At 39.6% G+C, this 22,364-nt stretch overlaps 3 protein-coding genes across 6 annotated transcripts; 2 read left to right on the top strand and 1 right to left on the bottom strand.

Annotated features, from left to right (window-relative positions):
- The first annotated feature begins 3 nt into the window (after positions 1–3).
- On the top strand, positions 4–4,518 carry LOC135160580 (uncharacterized). The gene is made up of 5 exons (XM_064117274.1): positions 4–143; positions 320–592; positions 1,145–2,575; positions 2,881–3,024; positions 3,217–4,518. The coding sequence occupies exons 1-5, from the start codon at positions 30–32 to the stop codon at positions 3,418–3,420; spliced, it is 2,166 nt and encodes a 721-aa protein (XP_063973344.1). The 5' UTR covers positions 4–29; the 3' UTR covers positions 3,421–4,518.
- On the bottom strand, positions 3,297–12,980 carry LOC135160583 (heat shock factor protein-like). Of its 4 annotated transcripts, none has more exons than XM_064117280.1 (12): positions 12,730–12,980; positions 10,853–10,961; positions 10,502–10,626; positions 9,916–10,242; positions 9,746–9,825; positions 9,129–9,308; positions 8,681–8,743; positions 7,508–7,927; positions 7,033–7,138; positions 6,518–6,614; positions 5,877–6,120; positions 3,297–3,441 (listed from the first exon to the last, which is right to left on the bottom strand). In XM_064117280.1, the coding sequence occupies exons 1-11, from the start codon at positions 12,832–12,834 to the stop codon at positions 5,891–5,893; spliced, it is 1,842 nt and encodes a 613-aa protein (XP_063973350.1). In that variant the 5' UTR covers positions 12,835–12,980; the 3' UTR covers positions 3,297–3,441; positions 5,877–5,890. The 4 variants fall into 4 exon arrangements, with proteins under 4 accessions (XP_063973350.1, XP_063973349.1, XP_063973351.1 ...); XM_064117279.1 differs by lacking the exon at positions 3,297–3,441 and adding an exon at positions 3,502–5,150; XM_064117281.1 differs by lacking the exon at positions 3,297–3,441 and adding an exon at positions 3,502–5,150 and having other exon boundaries at positions 7,520–7,927.
- Positions 12,981–13,075: 95 nt separating this feature from the next.
- On the top strand, positions 13,076–18,527 carry LOC135160575 (protein pigeon). Its single transcript, XM_064117262.1, has 3 exons — positions 13,076–13,646; positions 14,426–16,816; positions 16,924–18,527. Exons 1-3 carry the CDS (start codon positions 13,589–13,591, stop codon positions 17,268–17,270), a joined length of 2,796 nt encoding a protein of 931 aa, XP_063973332.1. The 5' UTR covers positions 13,076–13,588; the 3' UTR covers positions 17,271–18,527.
- Positions 18,528–22,364: the final 3,837 nt, after the last annotated feature.

The raw sequence follows: 22,364 nt of genomic DNA, 5'->3' as shown, positions 1-22,364 counted from the left end.
GAGTTGTCATTGTCTCCAGTGATTGAGAAATGTTTTCAATCGCTGACAGTCTTCGGCCACCAGTTGAGGGCACAATGGCCACCAGTGATGAGAACGACATGATGGATATGCTGGACAGTGACAATTCGCAGTTACCAATTGAGGTAAATTAATCGTGACCATAATGTTCGTCAACATTTGTTTTTCAAAATGTTTTTATTTCCATCATCTCGCCAACCATCACGTCTTCCTTCACATGAGCGTAGTCGTTCCATCGTTCCATATCTTCGAGTCATTTTTTCCTCCATTGAATTCGTAATTAATGCTCAATCCAATCCAGGTGATAATGCACATAATGTCGTACCTGTCGGTGTCGGATCGAATATCAGCTGGAAGCGTGTGTAGACACTGGCAGGAGGCATTGCTCAGTGCCAAATTTGTTAATCATCAGGCACTTCTCATCACTCGTGAGGAACAAAATCTTCAGAATGTCATGAATACCTTGGCAGTGTCCAACAGGCCGTTTTATCATTTCATCTTCAAGGAGATTGAATTAAAACCTTCGTTACCCATTTGGAGTAGATTTGGGCCTATTATGCGCAGTTTGATTATGGTAATTACCAATAATAGTATTTTTCTTAAAAATAATCTGGAGTCGATAATCCAATTACTTTCACATTGGAGTCCATTTCCGCTTCAAATAGTAATAATAGTAAACACAATTAGCCTTTTGTTTTGACGACTATTATAGTGTGAGTTTTTCCGATAACAACTTGAACGTTTAGAAGACGATCTGAAGAGGATGAGTTGTTTCACTTGATAATCAGCAATACGAGATCATTGTAAAGAGTCGACATCGCCATCTTGAATTCCCTCTCTCTTCGCTCCAAGGGGCCGCAAAAATGGCGACGTCCCTACCTCGTATTTTTAAACACTAAAAATAATATTTTATCTCTTCATACCGTTCTAAACTGGTTTCATTAATTATTTATAAAATGAATCATCTGTCTGCCATCTTTTAAATTAATCCATCCATTTTTAACCGCGAATTTCAAACACGAAATCTCTCTCCCATTTTCAATAACTTTGTTTCAACTCCTAAAATTTCTTAATTGTAAATAGAAATTAATTCAAAAAAATGAGGGTATGTCATAAATATCCTCAGGTATACTGTGACCTGAGTGAAAAAACTCTTGTCCACATTCTGAAATCCTGCAAGAACCTTCAGACCATCCACATAAACGCTTGCCGCGAGTGCCTTATGTCAGGTCGTCTCTTGGACGACGAGAACGATGTAAAAGAAATTTCGAACAACCTTAAATCCCTAGTGGAACTGAGTCTGGCGTCAAACAGATACCTGAGTGATGCTCTTTTCAACCGGCTGATCTCAATCTGCCCGAATTTGGAGTCACTGAGCCTGACAGACTGCCAGATCTCCTTCCACTTCGGCCTCTACAAGAGGTTCTACCCCTTGAGCTGTTCGATAGACCAGGCCTCGGAGTCCATTCTCACGTTCTTCAACGTCTTAAAATACATAAAAAAGCAAGCGAAGAGACTGAAACACCTGAGTCTGAGTCGAACGCTGATAGACAACACAGCCCTGAGCACTATAGCCACTATGGAAGGCCTTCAGCTGCACTCGCTGAAGCTCAGATCCTGCGATCAGCTGTCGATCTTTGGTCTGAGAACCCTGATTCACCAGAGAAGCCTGAAAGTTCTGGATCTGAGCTTCTGTAAACGTGTGACCGATGCAAGTGTCCTCTGCATCTGCCAGAATCTGGAGAATTTGGAGACACTCAACATCAGGAGATGTCGAGCTGTCACAAATTACGGAATCTGCCAGATCAGGTGCCTGAAGAGGCTGAAGGAGCTGGACATATCTGAGTGTGATCAGTTGACCGGTGGCTGCATTACTCAGGGACTGTGTAAGCCCAACGGGCTAGATGGCATCAACGACGAGAAGCAGATATGGGAATCAGAGAACATTAACCCCAATTCAGCGCAGAGTCACGCGGTGATGGGGCAAGATTCCTTCAACGAAAACCTGGAGATTCTGTCAGCAAATGCCCTGAACCTCGACGAAAAAGCGATTGAGTCCATTGCCGGCACCTTCAAGCAGCTCAAATCCCTGGACATTGGATACTGCTTCAGTGGAGTCACTGATAAAACTGTGCAGAAGATCTTCAAAGAGCTGACAGCCATCAGGAAATTGAGGATCAGCAGGTGCGACAAGGTCAGCGATGCTGGTCTCACGGGCATGGGAGCGGGGGCTAGGAGAGACGGGGATCTTCCCAAATGTTCGGCTGATGTCAGCAAAGTACAGGAGATGACTGGAGCCAAACTGAGGATCCGTCTGGGCTCCAAGGTCGAGGAGGAGATCGTCAGGGACGCCAACAGGAAAAGAGAGGTCATGGAGATGTGCGAGGACAGCGGATTCAGTTGGGACTCTGATATTGCATCTGGGTACTCGGTATTGAGGCTCAGAGGGCTGAGAGAACTCGATCTCGCGGGGTGCAACAGGGTTACTGATGTTAGTCTAAAACATGCGTTTAACTTTCCTGAGTTGAGGGTCCTCGATCTCAGCAGGTGTCAGCAGGTAAAGCACTTTTTTGTTTAAACTTATCACACGAAAACTATTTCAATATCTAGGGTATGCTCAGGAGAATGAATAATAATTGTTTGATGACTGCCATCTTGAAATTCCAAGAGGGGGCATATAATATGGCGGTGAAATGGCGGCTTCATCTCAACGATTTGAACATTTTTTTCATCGTTGGTGATCTTCAAATTATTCTGATTTAGTTTCATTTCACTTTCTAAATGTGACGAATCCTAATGTAATTCAATAAAACTAAAACATCACTGGGGATAATTTTTTTGACGATGATCTTTTCCGTCCAGATAACACATGTGGGGCTGGATCACCTTACAAAGAACAACAAAGCTATTGAAGATCTAAATTTATCCCAGTGCCACAATGTCACTGATAAGGGGATTCAGTACGTCGTGAAGAGGCTGCACAGGTTGAAACGCCTGCACCTTCAGGTGAGAGACAAGGTTAAGGGTGATATCGAAGCCCTAGGGGTGATTAAATTAGATTATGAGGGGCACAATAAAATGACATTGAACTAGGCCAGAAACACGGGAAAAATTGCAAAAAAGTTTAGATTATATTAGAAACACCTTTTTATTTTTAATGATTACAAACTACTTTAAAATATTTTCTAAACTATTCAGAGCTGTACTGGAGTGACTGACCACTCTCTGGACGCCATAAAACTCCACTGCAAGACCCTGCAGTACCTAGACGCCCGTTCTTGCCGAGGGATTTCCGCGATAGGCATCGAGAGCCTTGTCCATCGTTTCCACGTCAAATACTCGGATCAATCGGATGTCCTGGACCTCCGTGACGCTCCTGCAGCTCCTTTTCTACGTGGATAATCCTTCTCTCAGATTTTTATGCTGAAATGGCGCACCAAAGAGCACTTACTAACGTGGGGAAACATGGTCAAGGAAATAAAATTGTCTGTTTACTTATCAACTGTATTTACACATAAATTTAACAGCGTTGAAATTTTTTACATATTTTTACGTCAGTATTCACCAATTACTGTATTAAGATATCGTTATCTAATTCTAAAGTATCTCTTTTTTCCATTACACTGCTGACATTTTTTGGAAATCAAATGAAAACGGAATACTTTGAATACAATTTTTGGGTAGTTGACTTTCAGTGAAAAATTGGAGGCTTGGATTGGATGTTATAACAATTCCAAGGAGAACAAAATCAATATGTTATTGATCCAGTGTTAATAAATTCTATCATCTAATGCATTGCAAAATGTGATGATAAATGTTGACTAATTATGCCAAATATTGGAGCCATTAACGATCAAATAATTATTTACACTCGAAAGATTCGGGACATCATTTAATCGGAAAAAATGATAATTTTCTTCAAATAATTTTTAGATTTTCAAAAGCTCCATATATGGACGTAAAAAAGTACCAAAGAGTTTTTATAATTCTTCATTTACTCTATTGTCATTCATATTTAATATTTAATATGCTATATTTCATGTATTTATTTCAAACATCTCCAAAACTCATGACCATTAACACATTTAATTAGATATTATCTTTAAAATAATTCCAAATTACAGCCCTAATCCTAAATTATTGTGAAAAAAAAAGATATAATGAGATACAGCACCATAACGAGGATAAACATGAATTTCGAATAATAGAATAAATTTAATCGATAATATAAATTACAAATTCTCCGCTTGGTTGATGCTGTAATCACACATAGCCTCAAATGAAAAATATATTTTTCATACTACAACAAATGTCTTTTCTTTATTGACGGTAAAAAAAGAAAATTACTAGCACTCGACATAACCTGTACTTTTCATCAGAATTATCTTTTTCTCTACCTTCTGAATTAAATGGCAAAGCCAAACCAAGTGGTTGTTTATAATTAGTGTAAAATAAACGCAGAGGTACCTCCCAGCCCAACGAAAAAAAATCTAAAAACAATTGACTCTAATAAAACGAATGATTTTCAGCCCTCGATGATTAATTAATTCATTTTGAATTGATTTCATTTTATTCGATCAGTTGAATGCAGTTTAAAGGCATTTTAAAACGATTACAATTACCCACTCCCACTAATCACATTCTTACAATTTCAATTTAAATTTAAATGGTGTTGGATTTTGAGAGACAAAAAATCAACACATTTATTAAATAAAATTATTCACCATGTGTATTTGTTCATCGACAAACTCCTGGGCTCACTTACTTAGACTATTTACAAGATCGAATTGAAAATCTCATTTCAATCGAAAAAAAAAATGATTTTCGTCGAGTCGCGAGGATGTTGAGTTGCGGTTCAATTACTTCAAATTAATTATTTATCTTTATTTGATCTGATTCAGCTGCAAAGTTAATTACGATGGACAAATGTCAATTCTGAGAATTCAAACTGTGTTCCATCTATCGTATTGTGTCTACTGTATTCGTGGTGAGTACGTGCTTATTATTCATTAATAAATTGATCAATAATTGCTATCGATGGACATCACCCTCATTTATAAATAATCTTCTTTTTAACACATTTTTCTCAAGAATTTATTCATTGTCTAGATTATCCAGTTGTTTCCCCAAGGCTAAAATGACAGAAAAATTCAGGATTTATTCATTTATTTATTTGTTTTAGCAATGGGGTTTTAATCCTTAGAGAGGGGCTACATTTTATTGGGTTAAAAGTATTTGATAGGAAACATTTTTGTTTTCTTCCTTTTTCATTTTTTTAGGTGATAAACAACAGTTGGCGAAGACACTATTTCTATCAAATACTTTTGAACAAAATGATGACACCCCCTAAACAGTTTTCTGTTTTGTCGACTGACACATCAAAAGCGTACGTTAAAAAAACCGAAACAACAAGGTCAAACTAAAGTTCATGAAGCATAAATAAGCAATTAATTGATGATTAATAGATAAGAAATGCAGTTGAATTGATTTATTTTCACAATACGTAACAACTACATAGGACTCATATAAAATCCTAATAAATAATCATCGTGAAATTATTGATCAAATGAAGCACAACAATATTGTTTTCCCATTTATATTGTTCGAAAATACATGTATTCAGTCTCAAAATTTCTTCAAATATTAAAATTCAATGAACTTTCGAAAGTTTCGGATGCTAAAGAAATTTTTTAAAGTGAACAGTGACTCTAAAGACAAAGATAATTTTTCCAGAGTGTATTTCCTATTAAAAGACTCTCACTAACAAAAATTAACAAAATTAATCAGCCGCTGATGGTTAACGACAGTTACAGAAAAATTTCAACAATATTTTTCACTGTATTCGGTTGAAAACTCACCAATGACGAATAATCTACGAATTGGTGGATGAGGTGCCGTTGTTATCATTTGCTAGTGCCTCTAGAAGAGCTTCCTTACTGTCCTCAAGGCCGAGGGGATCCGAACTGTAGAGATTTTGAATGCTGGTTGGATTATCCGGACTGTTCATTGGATTTGATTCTCCAAAAATATCCTCATCGAACTCAAGAAGACTGGGCGAGGGGTTATAGGCCATGAGTTCCCCGCCAGTGACTCCAGTATCATCTTGAAGTAATCAGACATTTGATTAAGGATAATAAAATAACGACCATTTTATAAAAAAATATACACATGTGATATTTCATGAACAATTTAAATTGCGAGAGTAGAAAAAAATTGTGAAAAGTACAGTTATCGTTTTTATCTTCGTTAGAATTCCGGAAATAATTTGAAATTGCTTTGTCTTCAATGACTGAAATTTCATCAATAATATTACCTTCAATGTGATATCATTCATTAACTTAAGAATGAATGAACAAAAATCGTTACATTAATTACCGTTTCAATTAATCTACGCTAATTTTCAACTAATATCTGTAATTAATCTGGACAATTAAATTATAACAAATAAATTAAACTGATCAATAAATAATGAATTAAGTAATTCAAATAATCAACTCACCACACAGGTGATCATCATCATCCCTATCACGTTGGTTTGGATTCAACTCAGGATTCATGGGAATTCCAAACGACATTGGATCATCACCTTCAAAAAGCTATTGAGGTAATAAAAAAGAAATAAAATAATTATGAAGTCAATCACGAACAAATGTCTCGATTAAACTTGAAATTATTATGTTAAGTACTATCCAACCAAAGAATTATGCAACATAAATTAGGAATAAATGATTGTTCATAATAAAGGAAGGGATTAAACCGATGATTCGTCGATTCAAAACCAGGGAAATAATCCACAGCCCATAAATCGTCCAACTACATATACAGCTGATAGAGCAGTCGATTAATACGATGTCTATCATTAAAAAATATTTAGAATATCAACGAATTTACCTTCAATTATTTTACTTCATTGCCAATTTATCCTGTTCCAATAATCTTTGATATAAATATTCTATTACTTTAGCATAATTATCAATGAGGTTATGAATTAATTATATGATATTGAATACTCACTCCGAGCAATGCGTTGGCGTCAAAACTGTAGCATTCACCACGAAGTATATCGCGAAGATTATCCAGTTCAGTTTGCATCGTCTCCAGATGACTGCCCACTTCCTCCCTAAATTTAAAGACGACTATTAGGAAAACGATATGAATTGAAGTTATTCAAGTATGTTTTGCAGTTTCCTGAACTGGTTATTAGCCAATAAAGCTATTTTATATTTTTCTAATAAATAATTGGATCATTTGTATGTTAATCTTGATGTAATTAGACGTATATTAGGTCAGAACCTAAATAAACCCTAATACAGGTATTTACTGGGGCCTCTCAAAATGGATCGAGCCACCGTGCAATACCATAAATCCTCAAAAAAAAAACAAAACAAAATCAATACACGAAAACGAAAACAATTAATTAATAGTTATAATAAAATCCTCATGAATGGCTCCTGTATCTGCTCAAACCCATGGTCCAACATAAACTTACATCGATCCTAACCTGTAGTTAGCTTCAGGTCCCGAGGGATTGACTCGACTCAACGACAAATCTTTAGTCTTAGCACTGGAGGAAGGATCCTGATCAACTTGCTGATAAACATTGGGCATTTGTCTCATCTCCGTCTCCTTGGTTCTGTTCGTCTTGGACTTTGCTTCGTCTTGTTTATCTGTTCCCTCGGGAATGCTCAGAATGTCGTTGAGATCTACATCCAGATTCTCCTTGGGCTCCTCAATCTCCGAATCCTCACCAGAATTGACAGTGTTGATGTTGGCAGCCATAGCTGTGAGCTTGGAACTTCTCACTGTCTTCATTGGCACCGCCTTTGGTTTTTGTTTAATCTTGTTCTCCAGACGGGCAATGGGAAGGACTTCCTCCTCGGGATTCACATCGAGCAATAATGTTTCTTGCCTAAAAATCGAGACAGCTGGTTTTTGCCAGGCCTGATTTTACGACTTATAAATAATTGTTTTTTTTTTTACAGAAATGCCGCCAATTTTTGTCGGTTCATTGTGTAAGTTAGATAGACTACAATAACGTGAAAAAAGCTTCTTGGATTATTTTTCATGCAATTTTCGGGGAGGTTAGAGGAAATTAGAGAGAGTGAGGTAAAGATGAACATTTCAATTGTCGTTCATCCTTTGTGAACAATCGCAAAAACTCAATAACCATGGGAGGTATGAAAATATTTTATAAACTATTTCTTGAATAAACCATAATTATCTAAAAAAAAACCTGTTTTCACTTTCTTCGATAAATCCATTAATTCTTCTATTTCCACTTTCATTCTAAGAAAAAAGTTGTATCAATAGATGTCATGATACCTATAAAGGAAGATGACCTGATTAATTAAGAATAAAATAGTGTTCAACCTCCCTCACCCTTCTCAGGTCGATCAGCAGATGGAATTGGACTTGAGAATATCAACCTCCTCAGAAATAAATTGAGAGAAGCCATTCAGTAATAAGGATTCACGGAAAATCCTCAGAAACTCGAAATGAAAACGTCAACGATCATAGACTATTAACTCGTCATGCAGAATAATCAATAATTGACTAAAAAGCTCCCAGCAATATTCGACCATTGAACGATTCACAATTACAACGTAAATGAAAGAAATAATAATGAAAAAACGACATAATGATTGTGAAATAAAATGATAACCTCGATTTCTCCCCAGCCTGCGTCGATGGTATCAGAATTTTGACAGGCATCTTGTTTTTCCTCCTGTCAATATTCAAATTAGTCACCCTATTACATCAGATAATTCAATTCAATTCATAAATCACATCTTAATGAGGCAGTGAAACGATTATTACTGACTAAGACACTGGAATTAACCAATCAAGAAATCAATACATCGAGTTCTGTAGAATCAACAAGGAATATTCGACTGGATGTCTAGAACACATTGAAATTCATCCAATTGTCCACCTCTTGGGGCTTATTAATCCAAGGAAATTGTTGGTGAATGTACAACTTGGAGACAATTTATTAAGGAACGCAAGCATGATGGGGAGGTGACAGTGGTCATGGCTCGTGTAATTACAAGTTCTCCAGGCATCAACTCATATGTCAGAGGTGTTAGATATAAAGGAATTTAATGACTTACTTCTTCTTGGGTTGCATGCTGAGCTGCTTCTTCACTGCTGCTTCCTGTGCCTCCAGCAGACGAATCTCCCGGTCAACTGTCTCGTCGGCTGTGTGATAGATTGTCTCGGTCTCATCCTCATCGAGATCTGCGTGGCTAGTTGCTGGACTTTGAATCGATGGGGCCTGGTTCTCCAGCATTCTGAGTTCATAAATGCGAGATTAAAACACTACGGTCGAAATTTGTTTTCCGAGCATAAAATTAAAGGGAACTAGTGGATATATCGAAGGAAGTGAAAAGAATTTATTTCGAGACGATTAAATTTTCAAGAAATAACGTTTTACTGGATTATTTTTTCGTAAATTCAACGTTACTATGATAACTGAGATTTTGTGTCAGGTGGTAAAAAATTGTTTTAGCGCTATTCTTTTTTTATGTCGACATTAAATTGTCGTCTATCTCCGAAACCGTTCGATTTACAAGAAAAAGTCATCAAAACTTTTTTGTACATAATTTGATTCCCATCAGAAAATCGTATGTAGTGTTTTTCGATAAATCCACTAACTTCCGAGATATTTCGCGCTTTAATCAAGCAAAATCAGAGAGGGAATAAAAATCGTATTAATAGAATTAATTACTCAGCCACGATGTATTGAGAGTCCGCATCATGTTCTCCATCCAGCTCGTGAATTGTAGGCCCAGTGGGTGACGCATGTGCCTGGAATGACCACCCAAAAATATTATTAGATGAAAATACTAAAATAAAATTTGGAAAAACAAATTCTCAAATCATGTCTTTTAGCCACACCTTTGACATCTTGGGCTGCTTGCATCTCTGGTGACCATCAATCATCAAGGGATAACTCCTCTTGACCAAGAGGCCACTACCCCTGGTACCAGGCTGGACCAGGGTGACCAGGAAATGTATAAGTTTGTTGACAATCTCCCGCTGCTTGAGGTGCTTTCGTCTCCACATTGCCAACTCCCTCCACAGGGCCTCGTTCTCTCGCTTCATCGCACCCAGGCGAGTATCCATATGCTCTTGTCTACCTCGCATAGTTCGAACTTCTGACAACACTTTATTCATCACCTCGGCTTTCATCGGCATGTGTGAGTCCTGAGATTTATTCGCGATCTGTGGCCATTGAGAATAATTATTTTTACTTTACTTTCGTTTGTTTCCCCCCATGCCTTCTTCAATTTAACTCTCCCTTTTTATTTATCATTAAACATCAGGAATTTATTGAGTCTCCATCTAACAACCGATTGTTGAAAAATGGAACATTTTTACTGATATTTTTGCTGAAAGTCTTGACTCCCCCCCCCCCTCCCTTTTCAGACAGTAAAAGACATTTTACTTAATGCACCATCAAAATTTCCTTATTAATAAATACCTTGCGTTTAATATGCTCCAGGAGATATGAATGATCCTTGATGAAATACTGATGAGCAAATTCCATCTCATCCCTGTCGCATTTGAGCCCACCTAAGTCTACCGATACTTTTTTGTGAAAACCATCTGCAACATTAGGAATCAATAATTTCCATCCTCTCATCCATCCCGATGGCGACCCAATCAATACCACTATTTACACATATTATTGAAACGCTATCACAAACAGTATAATCAACAAGAATTCCGGCAAAGATGGACCACAGCAAAAATACACGAAAGTTAATATTCTAGGTTGGACAGTGACAATGATTGGGTCATTGATAGTAGTTCGATTGTTACTGATACATACACATATTCAACTGTCTTACGAAACTGGCCATGTTGTTGTGTTTGTAGTAATGCGGCAACAGTTCCCGAGCAAATTGAGCGGAATTGCGGATGAAAAAGCTCCGGCCATTCTGAAAATGTGATACATCGTTCATGAGAATTCAGTTTCGCTTCTGATGAAATTATTCTTGTTAAAGAAAACATTTGAATAATTCTGTCGTAGCGAAAATTATCATCATTGCGAGCAATGAGGAAGATTTTCTCCTGACTTATTCCTAGAAAAATTTACTTTCGAGGAAAGTAAATAAAAGTCTTTCTTTTCAGGGATTTAATTTTCCACAAGAAAAAATGTGAAAAAATGTTCCACAAGAAACAGCTTATCGTAAAAATCATTGACTAGTGGGAGTAATTATTCACCAGCTTTTCCCTCAAAATCAGAATAATAACACAATAATAACAAAGCTTAGCCGTCTCAACCTTTTTCCGCGGCGGTAACTGCGTACAATCTCACGACTCTCCAGTTTTTCCTTCATTTTTTTCACAAATAATTCAAATTCCAATTATACCGCTACAATTATGGATTAAAACGCCATTACATAACTTTGAAACCAGTAATTCATAAGGAATAACGAGTTTTCAATCTTACGATTACCTAAGCGTGACAACATTCGTCTCACAGCATCATCTCCAGTCCCCCTCCCCCAATCCAGTTTATTAGGAACAATAAACAACAAAGGCGCGCGTTAATTAGAATTCCCCCCAAAAAACAAATCCCATTAGCCAACATCTCCAATGAACATTTCAATTACTCGACTCTCAAGCACAGCGGGGCAAAGGAAATTTCCATGCCCCAACAACCACTGTCCCTCTATTAGCGGTCCTCTGATGTGTTATACGACGACAGTTTTCCATGAAATAAGACCAAAATATCGATTTTGAAGCACAATAAAACGTTTAACATTGACTCCGGCTCCGGAGTTATTGAAAAATTAATGATAATCATTCCTGTCTCTCTCCCTCTGGGTAAAATTGTGGCCCTAATGACAAACGTTATCAGATAATGTACTGGAGTCACCGATGGACATCCTCCAATCACGACTTTCCCTGTACTCTCCTTATTTCATACGTTGCATGACGGTAGGTCTCGATGGAATACAAAATACCGAACATGACGTGAAATAACATGTTTTCTAACCTTGACCAAAAATGGGGGAAGTAAGGGTGTCAATTTCGGCGGAAAATTAAGGGTTTTAATAAATCCCAATATGTTGGCACCCAATGCTCTTATTCGAATAAATCAAAATTCATTTGGAACCTCGAAACAAAAATCCTGAAAAGGAAAACAAAATTTTGAAAAATCACTGAGCGGTTCCAGATTTACGTGAAATTGAAGGCCAAAACCCCCTCCCCCGGGTAAAATGGTTGCTCCGATGACAAACGTTATCAGATACTGTACTGGAATCATGGATGGACGTTGATTGTGGCTAAATCGAATGTGGATGTGCTGCGGAGTGAGTCGGTAGCTGGAATATTGTCAAGGATACAGATGTTGAATCGAAAACAAAATAAAACGTCTAACAAACGTTGGTTGTTCAGGTGGAGGGCAAGGTCCGCTAAAATTAATTCTCTCGAAGGCCCCAATACCCGAGAACCAGACGATACGATTTGCACAAACTGGGGCTGGTTTTAAAGTTCGAAAAGAAATCTTGTCAATGGCAAAAAAAATGCGACATTTGCCTCTGCGAATGTCGAGTTATCCACGATTGAAAATAACGCGTTCACTTCCGGATATAAAAATATTGCGGAGAAAATGGCGAAATTCGCCAGGTTAACACAAATTGGGCCCATTATTTTCACCCGAGGGCCCTCATATGTGGGTAAATATGTAATTGTACTCACGGGAGACCAGCAAATAAGGTCATCAGTCTCCGGATCCTCGACGAGTTTCCAGAGCTTCCCCAGAAAAGCCGGGACATTGGTCTCAAGCTCCGCGACTGTGTGCATTATTTCTTGTTTATGGTGTATTATCTTGTGTCACTGAGGGCCGTTCAATGTTAACCCTTTTAACAATTGTTTCTGACAAACTATTCACGGTATTGCATCGCACAACGTTCAACAGAAATGGCTGCACGTTGCATGGAACTATATACGACTACGACGATAGGTCGGGGGCAATTGTCGGACGGTAGCGCCACGCGCGGCCATTTTGAAACTAGAGGCTCACATGTTTTTGCTTTGTGTGAGACAAATCGACACATCGAAGTGTCATTCCCGGTATATTAATCACTGGAAATATCGACAGATTGAAGCTCTCAGAGCGGAACACATTTGATAAATTTATAAATAAAAAAAAATTATTTCATAAAAAAAAAAACAAAATTTAGAAATACATTTGCAAATATCAAATCAATGTAAATGGCTAGTTGAAGACATCGATATTTACCAAATTAATTTGGACAATGATCTGGATTGTTGGAAAACTCAAAAAGGCTGGGGGAGGGCTTTGAAAATGCCGCAAAGATATCGCAGACAAAATAATCGATTCTCGAATTAGTGTCGATCGTCGTACGATCGAGCCTCCCCTCCCCCAACATAACATGTGATCGACTGTTGACAACATCTGCGACCACCGCTCGCGAGTGATATTATTGTCAAGTGGGTAGAATGGAGCAGATTGAGGTTTCCAGGGGATTAATTACTTTTTGAGGCTTTTCGGGGCTGAGAAGTACTTTAAGTGGGAAGTTGTGATATCAGGGAAATGGCTGAGAATCTCGCGGCGAAGCTCTATGGATTATTGCAGGGGGATGCTGTCAAAGGTACTATTCTGTCCACCAATTTTCTCAGTTATTTCCAGAGATAATTGATGATTACGACATTCTTCCATGAGTTTTATTGAAATGATTTTCTCCTCGAAATGTTGAGAATGTACTGAACAAATGAAAAAAAAAAATATATATAAATGGTTGTGTATTTGACATAACCGTAATTATGCGTTGATACGCCTATGATCATTTCATCTCACTCGCGTTCCCTAGAAAGTTCTGAAAATCCCTGGAAATTCCTCGGGAGTTCAAGAAAGCCTCCGAAGTCTCTGGAATTCTTCTTAAAAAACCTGGAGTTCTTCCTCAGTTTTTAAAAACTCTGTGAATTTCCTTACGATTTGAAAAAATGACACATATTGTTGAATATAAAAAAGTTTTCTCACAAAATAACCTCTTTTATCAATAATAAATTTATCTGTTGCCCATAAAAAGACGTTGATTTTTTTATTCCAGTCATGACTCCCTTTTTCCACGTAAACATATAAAATAGACTCAATAAATCATAAACTTGCGAAAATAAAAGTTGCTTCCCATATTGGATGTAAACCATAGGCGCGTTCACATGAAAAAAAATGTTTCCTGTCAATTTAAAAAAAATAAAAAAAAATCTGAAGCATCAGCATTTCTCTTACCAATTGATATCTCGAATCTATCAGCAACAATTAGTCACGAAGATTGCCAGCATCAGCGAATTAAGCACAAGGCCATAGTGATAGCGATAAGACTCATCCCGTCAATCATCGATAATTTCACTATCGGCTTTATTCCCCCAGCTGAGCAGTGGAAACTCCTGGGACAGGAGCGGGACTGCTCCCTCCTGATTGGCTGGATCGAGGAGAACTCACCCCGGCACTCGGTAATCGGTCACTATGACCGTGGTAAAGACACTCTCCAAGTACTCCACCACTTCCCCTCCATTGTGAACATCGTCCAAGCGTCAATAAACCAGAGCCACACTCTCCTGGGTTACGTGGTGAAAGACCTCACTAGCGATTCCCAACTCCCCACAAGCTCCGATGATCCGCCCGAGTCATACAATTCCTTCATCCTGGAGCTTACCTCCGGCAAAATCCATGACCTCCAATCAAATACCCCGAAACAGGTCCGAATACAGTTCCTCTACAAGCAAAAGCCCCACAATCTCGAGAAATTCCTCGTCCTGATCCATCACGAGACCATCACCATGTACACGGCAACCCTCATCCCCTCGAACCCCGAAATTCAAGACCTCAAATCCGAGACAATTGTGAGAACATTCTTGTGGGCTCAATGGGACGCTACAAATCAAGTCCTCTACCACATCCACAACCGTCGGCCCCAGGTGAGCGTCATAACCGAGGATGATGACGAGCCCCTCCCAAAGCCCTCATCATCTCCAACGCTTAGCGGCCTCCAGTTCCACGACGAACTTCCCCACGAGACAGTCCTAAACATTCCCCTGAACCTCCCCCAACTCCCCACCTCCGGCTCCTGCGGAACCTACGAGGATGACGTAATTCCTCTGAGGGTGCACGACTGCTCACTAGATCTGATCGTCATCTCGGATAGTCGAGGAATGGTATGCGTCTGTCATCACTACCTTTACCGGCCGATTCAGCCCCCTCAGCACATGCTGGACGCCACCCTGAGCGACTCTAACACCGTTCACTTCGCTTATTCCGTGACGCTGTTGCATCACAGCTGCGTCATACACTGCGTAATCCCAGGAATCCCCTGGTCACAGGCGAAACTCATGCGGCCAACATTTTGTATTGCCGATGGCGGTGATTACATGATTGTCATAGTTCAGGGTTTCTTCACACATCTGCTGGAGATCGGTGTGACTCACGATCCTAGTTGTCATATTCTCTGTGGACCACTGTCAACGATTCCGGAGGCATCGTCGTACCTGGTGCCGTTGCTCACTCTCCCGACTACCTCATACAACCTCAAAGGAAAGAAAGGATTTCTAGCCGGACGGGAGGCCATTTCTAACACCCTGACCATAGACCTACCTACCCTGGACCTCGTTCCCCTCGACATATCTCCCGATTTTCTCATCGAGACCTTCACAAGGGAGACCTCGGTCCACGGAAGACTAGGTGTCATCCACTATTTCATGTGCCACAGACACGACTTCGAAGCCGTCGCCAATCTGTTCTCGATTATATCTGATAAACCAAAGTCCCTGAATGTCGTCCAGTTCATGCAGGAGATCCTCATCGGAGGATCGTACTCCATTGTGCAACGGAATTTGCTCCCGGACGCTGTTCCCCTCCTCTCTCTCCTACCGGTGACAACTGTCAAAGACTACTCATCATACGAGGTGAAGATCAACAATCTCGGAATTACCCTGAGCCACGAAAAGCTCTGGAACACCTCGGTGATGCTGTTGTCACCTCAACAAAGACTGGTCCCTTACAGAAGTGATCTCTGGACCAAGTTATGGGACAACCTGGGGAAGAGAAGCGAGAGCAAGCCTCGATTCAATCCCAGTCAGATCACTGACAAACTTCTGGTGTCTCTAGCTTGCTATCAGCCTGAGGCATTGTCCAGGTGCAGCACTCCCATGTCACCCAGTGGCGGTCTAGTTCTGGCGACTTCCTCTGCATCAGCACTAGCTTCGACATTGGCAACAGCTTCGTCTCCTTTCGGTGAACACCTCATGTCCAATCGAGCCAACAAGATGTTGGATGCCGCACTTCCATTTGTGGAGATGGAAAACTGCACGGCTTCACGGCAGGAGCATGTGGTGTCCGTTAACCTGAGGGAGCTTTCGATGTATCTGTTGAAACATGCGACCAATACACCGGCAACTTCTTACGTTTCTTCCACTAGCCTTCAGGTCCACGCTGTGGCGACAAGATATGTTGCTGCGCAGCTCGAGAGCTCCAGGACGCTGTGTCAGATGCTCGCCCGGGCCGCCAGTGTGGATCCTAGGCTGGAGCAGGAGAGAGGCTTCATGCTCATTGAGCAGCTGGATGAGGCGAGGAGGGGACTCCTCTTCAGTTTGATGGAGAGGTACCGGTATGCCATTGAGATCATGGCATTCCCAGTGCCTCAGGGTTTCTCCTCTTTCTTCACGTATTTGGGGTACAGGTGCCTAAGGTACTCCATGTTTTTGCAGTATGTGGAGAGGGCTGTTTTCGAGCTGCAGGTGGATGTGGCCAAGATCATCATGGCAGGTAAAGGTTTACACAGTTTGCTGAATATGTTTAAGGGTTTTGTTCGCGAATATTGAGAAATAATTACCTGTCAAACTTTCATTGTTGATTATTCACATGTTTTCCAGATATCGGTGACACCAAGGAAACTGTCATAAAGAAGCTTCACCTCCTCTCGCTCCTTCCAAGATCTCGAGCGAAACGCCTACTTAATCAGTGGCTGCATCCTGCCAGTTTCATGCTGAGAGCCCGGGAGCACGCCACCAACATCCTCTCCGGAGAAGTATGCCAGAATCGAGGAAGAACATCTCAACACTGTCATCGACACAACGGTCTCGCTGCCTTTCCTTCTGCTGATCGTCTCTCACCTCTTGACACTTTTTTGGATCTCCTGACAGCCAAAGCTAGTCTCACAGAACTGGACTTCGGTCTTCTCATCGAAGCCACTGTCACGTCTACCGAGGACTTTTTATAATCATAGATAGTGGCTTGTTATCACGATCTGTCATTCTTTCCCTGGGCTATTGACAAGCCTCAATGCTCAACTGTTTATTGTGTATTCCTGAATGTTTGAGGTTATGTTGTTGTACGAATGGGTATCTCTTGAGACGTGCCATCAATGTTCAAATTATTTTATGCACTCGACTTTTTTTCACACGGTGCTGGTTACACAGGGGAAAAAATTGTCTTTAGGATATTCAGGTGTCTTTGACAGTTTGCTGGAGACTGCAGTGTAGATTCAACCGTTCTACACTGCAGTTTTTTATTTTCTAAAGGACGAAGAAATTACGACTATGGAATTTACAAATTAGGAATTTAAAAAAAACGATGAAATGTTTAATTTCAATTATTATTTTTTTTATATTTCACTTTCCGAGATATATTTTCAGGGATTCTGGTACTTTTCGTCTGTTTCTGGTTATTTTGTCACGACAGATACAATTTTTATATTGTATAGTTTATTTATAATTCAGGATAAGATATGTCGGTACGAGTACCAAAAAGATTTTTGTCGCATTTTACCCAAAAAAAATTATTGACCAACATCAATGTATGGGTATGAAAAATTAATATTTTCCATTACCTAATAAACATCGCCCACCCGTACTATGAAATCACAGCTCTAAAGTTCAACTGCAGAAGTAGTAGAGCAGTTTTTTAGGAAAAAAATAACCAAAGTACTTGGATATCCTCAAAGAGAGACTTTCACGAGTTATGAAAGCCCCGGGGGCTAGTGAAGCGATTTTTTACATACATTGAAAATCGATTATAAATGTCTAAAAATGAATGAAATTGTTACCATTAATGTTTAGACCTACGGAATCAATGTTACCTGTGTGCAAACTATTGCTCTTCAAGGGAATCAATTTTCCACTCCGATTTTGCCTCAATTTAAGACACCATTTGTTCGTGAGTACTGCGTCACTATTGTTTTACGTTCTCATTGAACAAGAGCACCTTTCAGTATTGTTTTTAATTTTAAGCATACTTCTAAGTAGTCAATTCATCCCAGATTTGTGTTAACCATTGTTCAAGCTCGTTTTTATATCCAATGTTTTTATTCGTTATCAGGATGTATTTTTTCTGTTGTAAAAATGATGTGAAATCGCCTATCACACGAATAAGACTTTGAAATTTGAAAATATCGATTCAATTTATTCTTATCTCTCCCTTTCAGGGTAAACCATCGATGGATTAACTACTGCGCTCCCCTGCACTGACTTTGGGTTTTTTAGTCTTTAAACCCTCACGACTTATTCTTCGGTACCTGAAAATGACGGACTGAGAGATAAATCAATTTATCTCGTCTCACTACTTTACTACTGAACTTATCGTGGTGTTTATTATTTGACGAGATCCAATAATCCAGACAAAGTCCATCCATACCCGGGATCGAACCCATGTCCTCTGATGGTCTCTGCAGGCACCTTACCAACTCGTCTATACATCGGCCTTCAATTCAATGTATTTTACTACTGGGGGAAAAATGGTTGTGATATTCAACGGAAATTAATCTGAGATCAACGACAAGAAGAGGAGAATAAATATGGCGGTTATAGCGGCTATTGCCTTCTGCAAAATCACGTGATATATGATCACTTCAGCGTCGTCAATCTTGTGAAATTCTCGGTATTCGATTTATTCTCTTCCCCTTTTCTCTTTTGCACGTGTGTGCGTATGCCGGCGATCTCCAGAGATAAAACCTGAAGCACGAGCGAGCGCGTTAGAGGGTGAATGCAATAATGGAACGAGGAAGTCATGCCACTGGTATTGGACCTCCTCTTTTCTATACATCTTTTCTGTTACCCATTGCTGGGGTATTATAAACGCTGGTGCATTAAACTCGTAGCAAGAGTGAGAAAGACAAGGAGATGTCCCAGCCACTGGGAAATCGGTTTGACTTATCAATTCATTCCATGGGGGATTCCATCACGTGCCTATTGTGTGCCTATTTCATCGCCAAGCTGATAATTATTGGAATGTGAACGATTTCAGGAATTCAATTTGAATAAATTATATTTATCTTAGTTTGTAGATAGGACGGGGTGATGCCGCCATTTTAAAGGGACTCAGCGACAGGGGAAGAGGGTGTTCAAGATGGCGGTACGCGCATGTCGTTCACCTCGAATTTTCGAACGTTTGGGGAACGAATTGGTCGCCTTGAAATGAGTTTCGGATTTTTTCATTCGATTCTTGGAAAGGGAACAATTTTGAAGGGAATACGATTTTGATTTTAATTCAACGTGGAGGGGGATTTTGGGCAGTTTTTCAGATCAGGGATCAGGGATCAGACCTGAACCGGACTCCCAGGCGTACAAAAGTCATAAACTCTTTGTAATCAGTGAGATGATATAGTTATTGTCATCTAGGAAAACAATATAATTTAAATACCGATAAATTATCGGGGGGATTTATCCCTTTGAGCCTACAACCAGAATAATACTAAGTACCCCACCCCCCCCCCCTCTCGCTCGGTACAGAAGTCTTGACGAACTTAAAAATTTTCCCTGCCCTTCAGCCACTTTTGTCAGCCCTTCAGGTGCGTTTGTTTCGCCGTAATAACTCTTCTCTTTTCTTCCATAGTCTTTTTCTTAAAAATATGCATATACGGGGCGAGGCCGGACGTCACGTAGGCGTTGCGTGCAAGCGCTTCCATTACTTTACAATGCTGTGTGAACACATCCAGAATAGCGATTAATTTGAAGTGACCACACTCCACGATGATCCGGTTAGTTATCCCTTCATATTTTTCGAAAAACATTACCCTCCCAACGGATGAATATCGTGATCCAACAAATTATTATTCACGATTATTAATAATTTTTAGACGACTTGTAGTTGAGTTGGAGAGAGCGACTCGCACGATTCTCTTTCAGGTTCATTGAAACGTGGTCGTCAACAATGACTAGAAAAACATACGAGAAAGAATGCCACGATTTTGTAATTCCTCACACGACGATGTTCGAAAGCCAATGCTTTACAGTAAAAAATAGTCTTTTAAATTCACCTCACAATGAAAACCGTCCACGATACTCTTGACGTTTGATTATCTCGAGGGGAAATTTTTAATGCATATGAAAGACTGTCAAGTCCATATTAATTGGGAGAAATTTTTTTTTATTTTAAATTGGGAGAAAATACTCTCAAAAATTCGAAAGCCAGTGAATTTTATGAATTTCACGACTAGATTAATTTTTCAGTTTCACTAAATTCTGGTGGATCTTTAAATGTCGTTTGACGCCGCTTGTGAAATGACGAAAACAAAAATATAACGAAAATTACAATAAAATATGGTCAATAGCTCGGTTGCGGACATTGAGTTTTGTTTGGGGGCGGTTTTGCTCTCTTTTCCTGGGTAAACCTGAGCAGAAGCCGATGCTAACGAGATATACCTCAAAAATAAAATTCATTCAGGAAAAAAAAATCCCCCTGCATTCTGATTCCGATCAACAAATAGGCGAATATACGTCAGCTGAGAGAGGAAATCGACGTGTAGAAAATAATTCCCGCTTTCCACACATACCGGTTAGTGCGCAGCAAGTCATCTGATATGCATATAAAATGGATACTATGCAAACTCGTTTGATATACCCTCGAAGATGATTTTTTATTCTTGTTCCCAAGACAAATGATCGTGACGGAGAGAAAAAAAAATCGACAACAATTACGTGCGATTGATAATGCATTTATCGAATTTTCACGTCAGCGATAATCGGAAGTGTGCGAGAATGTATGTCGATGTCTCCTGGTCACTTGTTATTTGAAGAGAGCTTTCACCGCAGATCAAGAAAGAAAGCTAACGACCGACACGCGTTGTGTCTCTTTGCCAAGTGGCGAGAAGTGAAATGAGATTTTTCCCACCGTCGACTATATCGATATACCATATACCTTATGTTCACAATCTCCTCTGATCGAAATAAAACAGGTGCTGATTTTTTTCTGGATCGGTGGAGTTGATGATGCTTCTCACTTCGCAAAATCGTACCCTCTAGATGACAACACGAGTCAGGAAGACATTGACAGACTAGTATTCCCGTTGACGTTTCATTTTCAATCCAGATTCTTCTCACACCCGGAATTCAACGCTGATAGATAATAAAAAATTAAGGCCCTGAATATTTCCATAGTCCAGATGAAAGTAAAAACCGACAGATCTTTGAAAATCCAAAATGACAAATATCCTATACATGTTGTGAAGTCAACTCTTTCAAAATACTCCTTCCACAATTCCATGAATGATTGTATTCAAGATCAAGGATATTCTACGGTTATCAACCAGTTTTCTCGCCCACGTTATCCACTTTGAGAAACTCAACGAAAGAGAGAGTAGATGGACGATGGGCAATGGAGTGAGAGAGAATCATAATGGGTATGAGAAAAAAAAAAGTTGAAATTGAGGAAGATGGAGGGAGAGGGAGGGAATGAGGGACCGGTACGTGAGTCAGTCTGTAGGAACTCGACGAGCAGTATCTACTGGAGTTCTTTCAGTTGCTCCATGTCCCTCCCTCAATCTAGTTTTTCTAGTCACTTTTCATCGGTGTGTGTACAAATGTATCGCACTGATAGTGGGACGTATGTGCAGGGGGCGGCGAGAACACCAGGCGAACGAGAATGATTATCAGAAAAATATTCTAATGGAGAGCGAAATTGCCAACAATTTTTCCTCATTCCAAAAATCAATCTGGACCGATTGTTTCACATTCCTGAACAACTAAAATTCCACAAATGTCACTGCTGTTGATGAATAAATTTCTGTGGCTCCTCCACTTGTTTGTAAGGTACCTATCGGATCCCGATACCTTTGGAGTTCCTGGGATACTCCATTTGATAATCCGATAGATATATTTGTTTTCCAACCTCCACTCCCTGAGACGAGTCGAGTAAACGTTACCGATAAATTATCTGGCGCCCGAATTCCATTATTTACTCTTTCGTCATTTCTGGGATGAGCTGGAGCCGTGACCCGGGACTGCGCCAGCCGCAGACCTCCTGACATTTGTCGATTTCTATTAACTTTTATTTGTCGAGTCATATTTACCCACAAAAAAAGCACGCCCCGAGAATGACG

Source organism: Diachasmimorpha longicaudata, chromosome 3 (assembly GCF_034640455.1).
Source record: "Diachasmimorpha longicaudata isolate KC_UGA_2023 chromosome 3, iyDiaLong2, whole genome shotgun sequence".
Lineage (NCBI taxonomy): Eukaryota > Metazoa > Arthropoda > Insecta > Hymenoptera > Braconidae > Diachasmimorpha > Diachasmimorpha longicaudata.
This window is presented reverse-complemented; position numbering and strand designations above follow the sequence as displayed.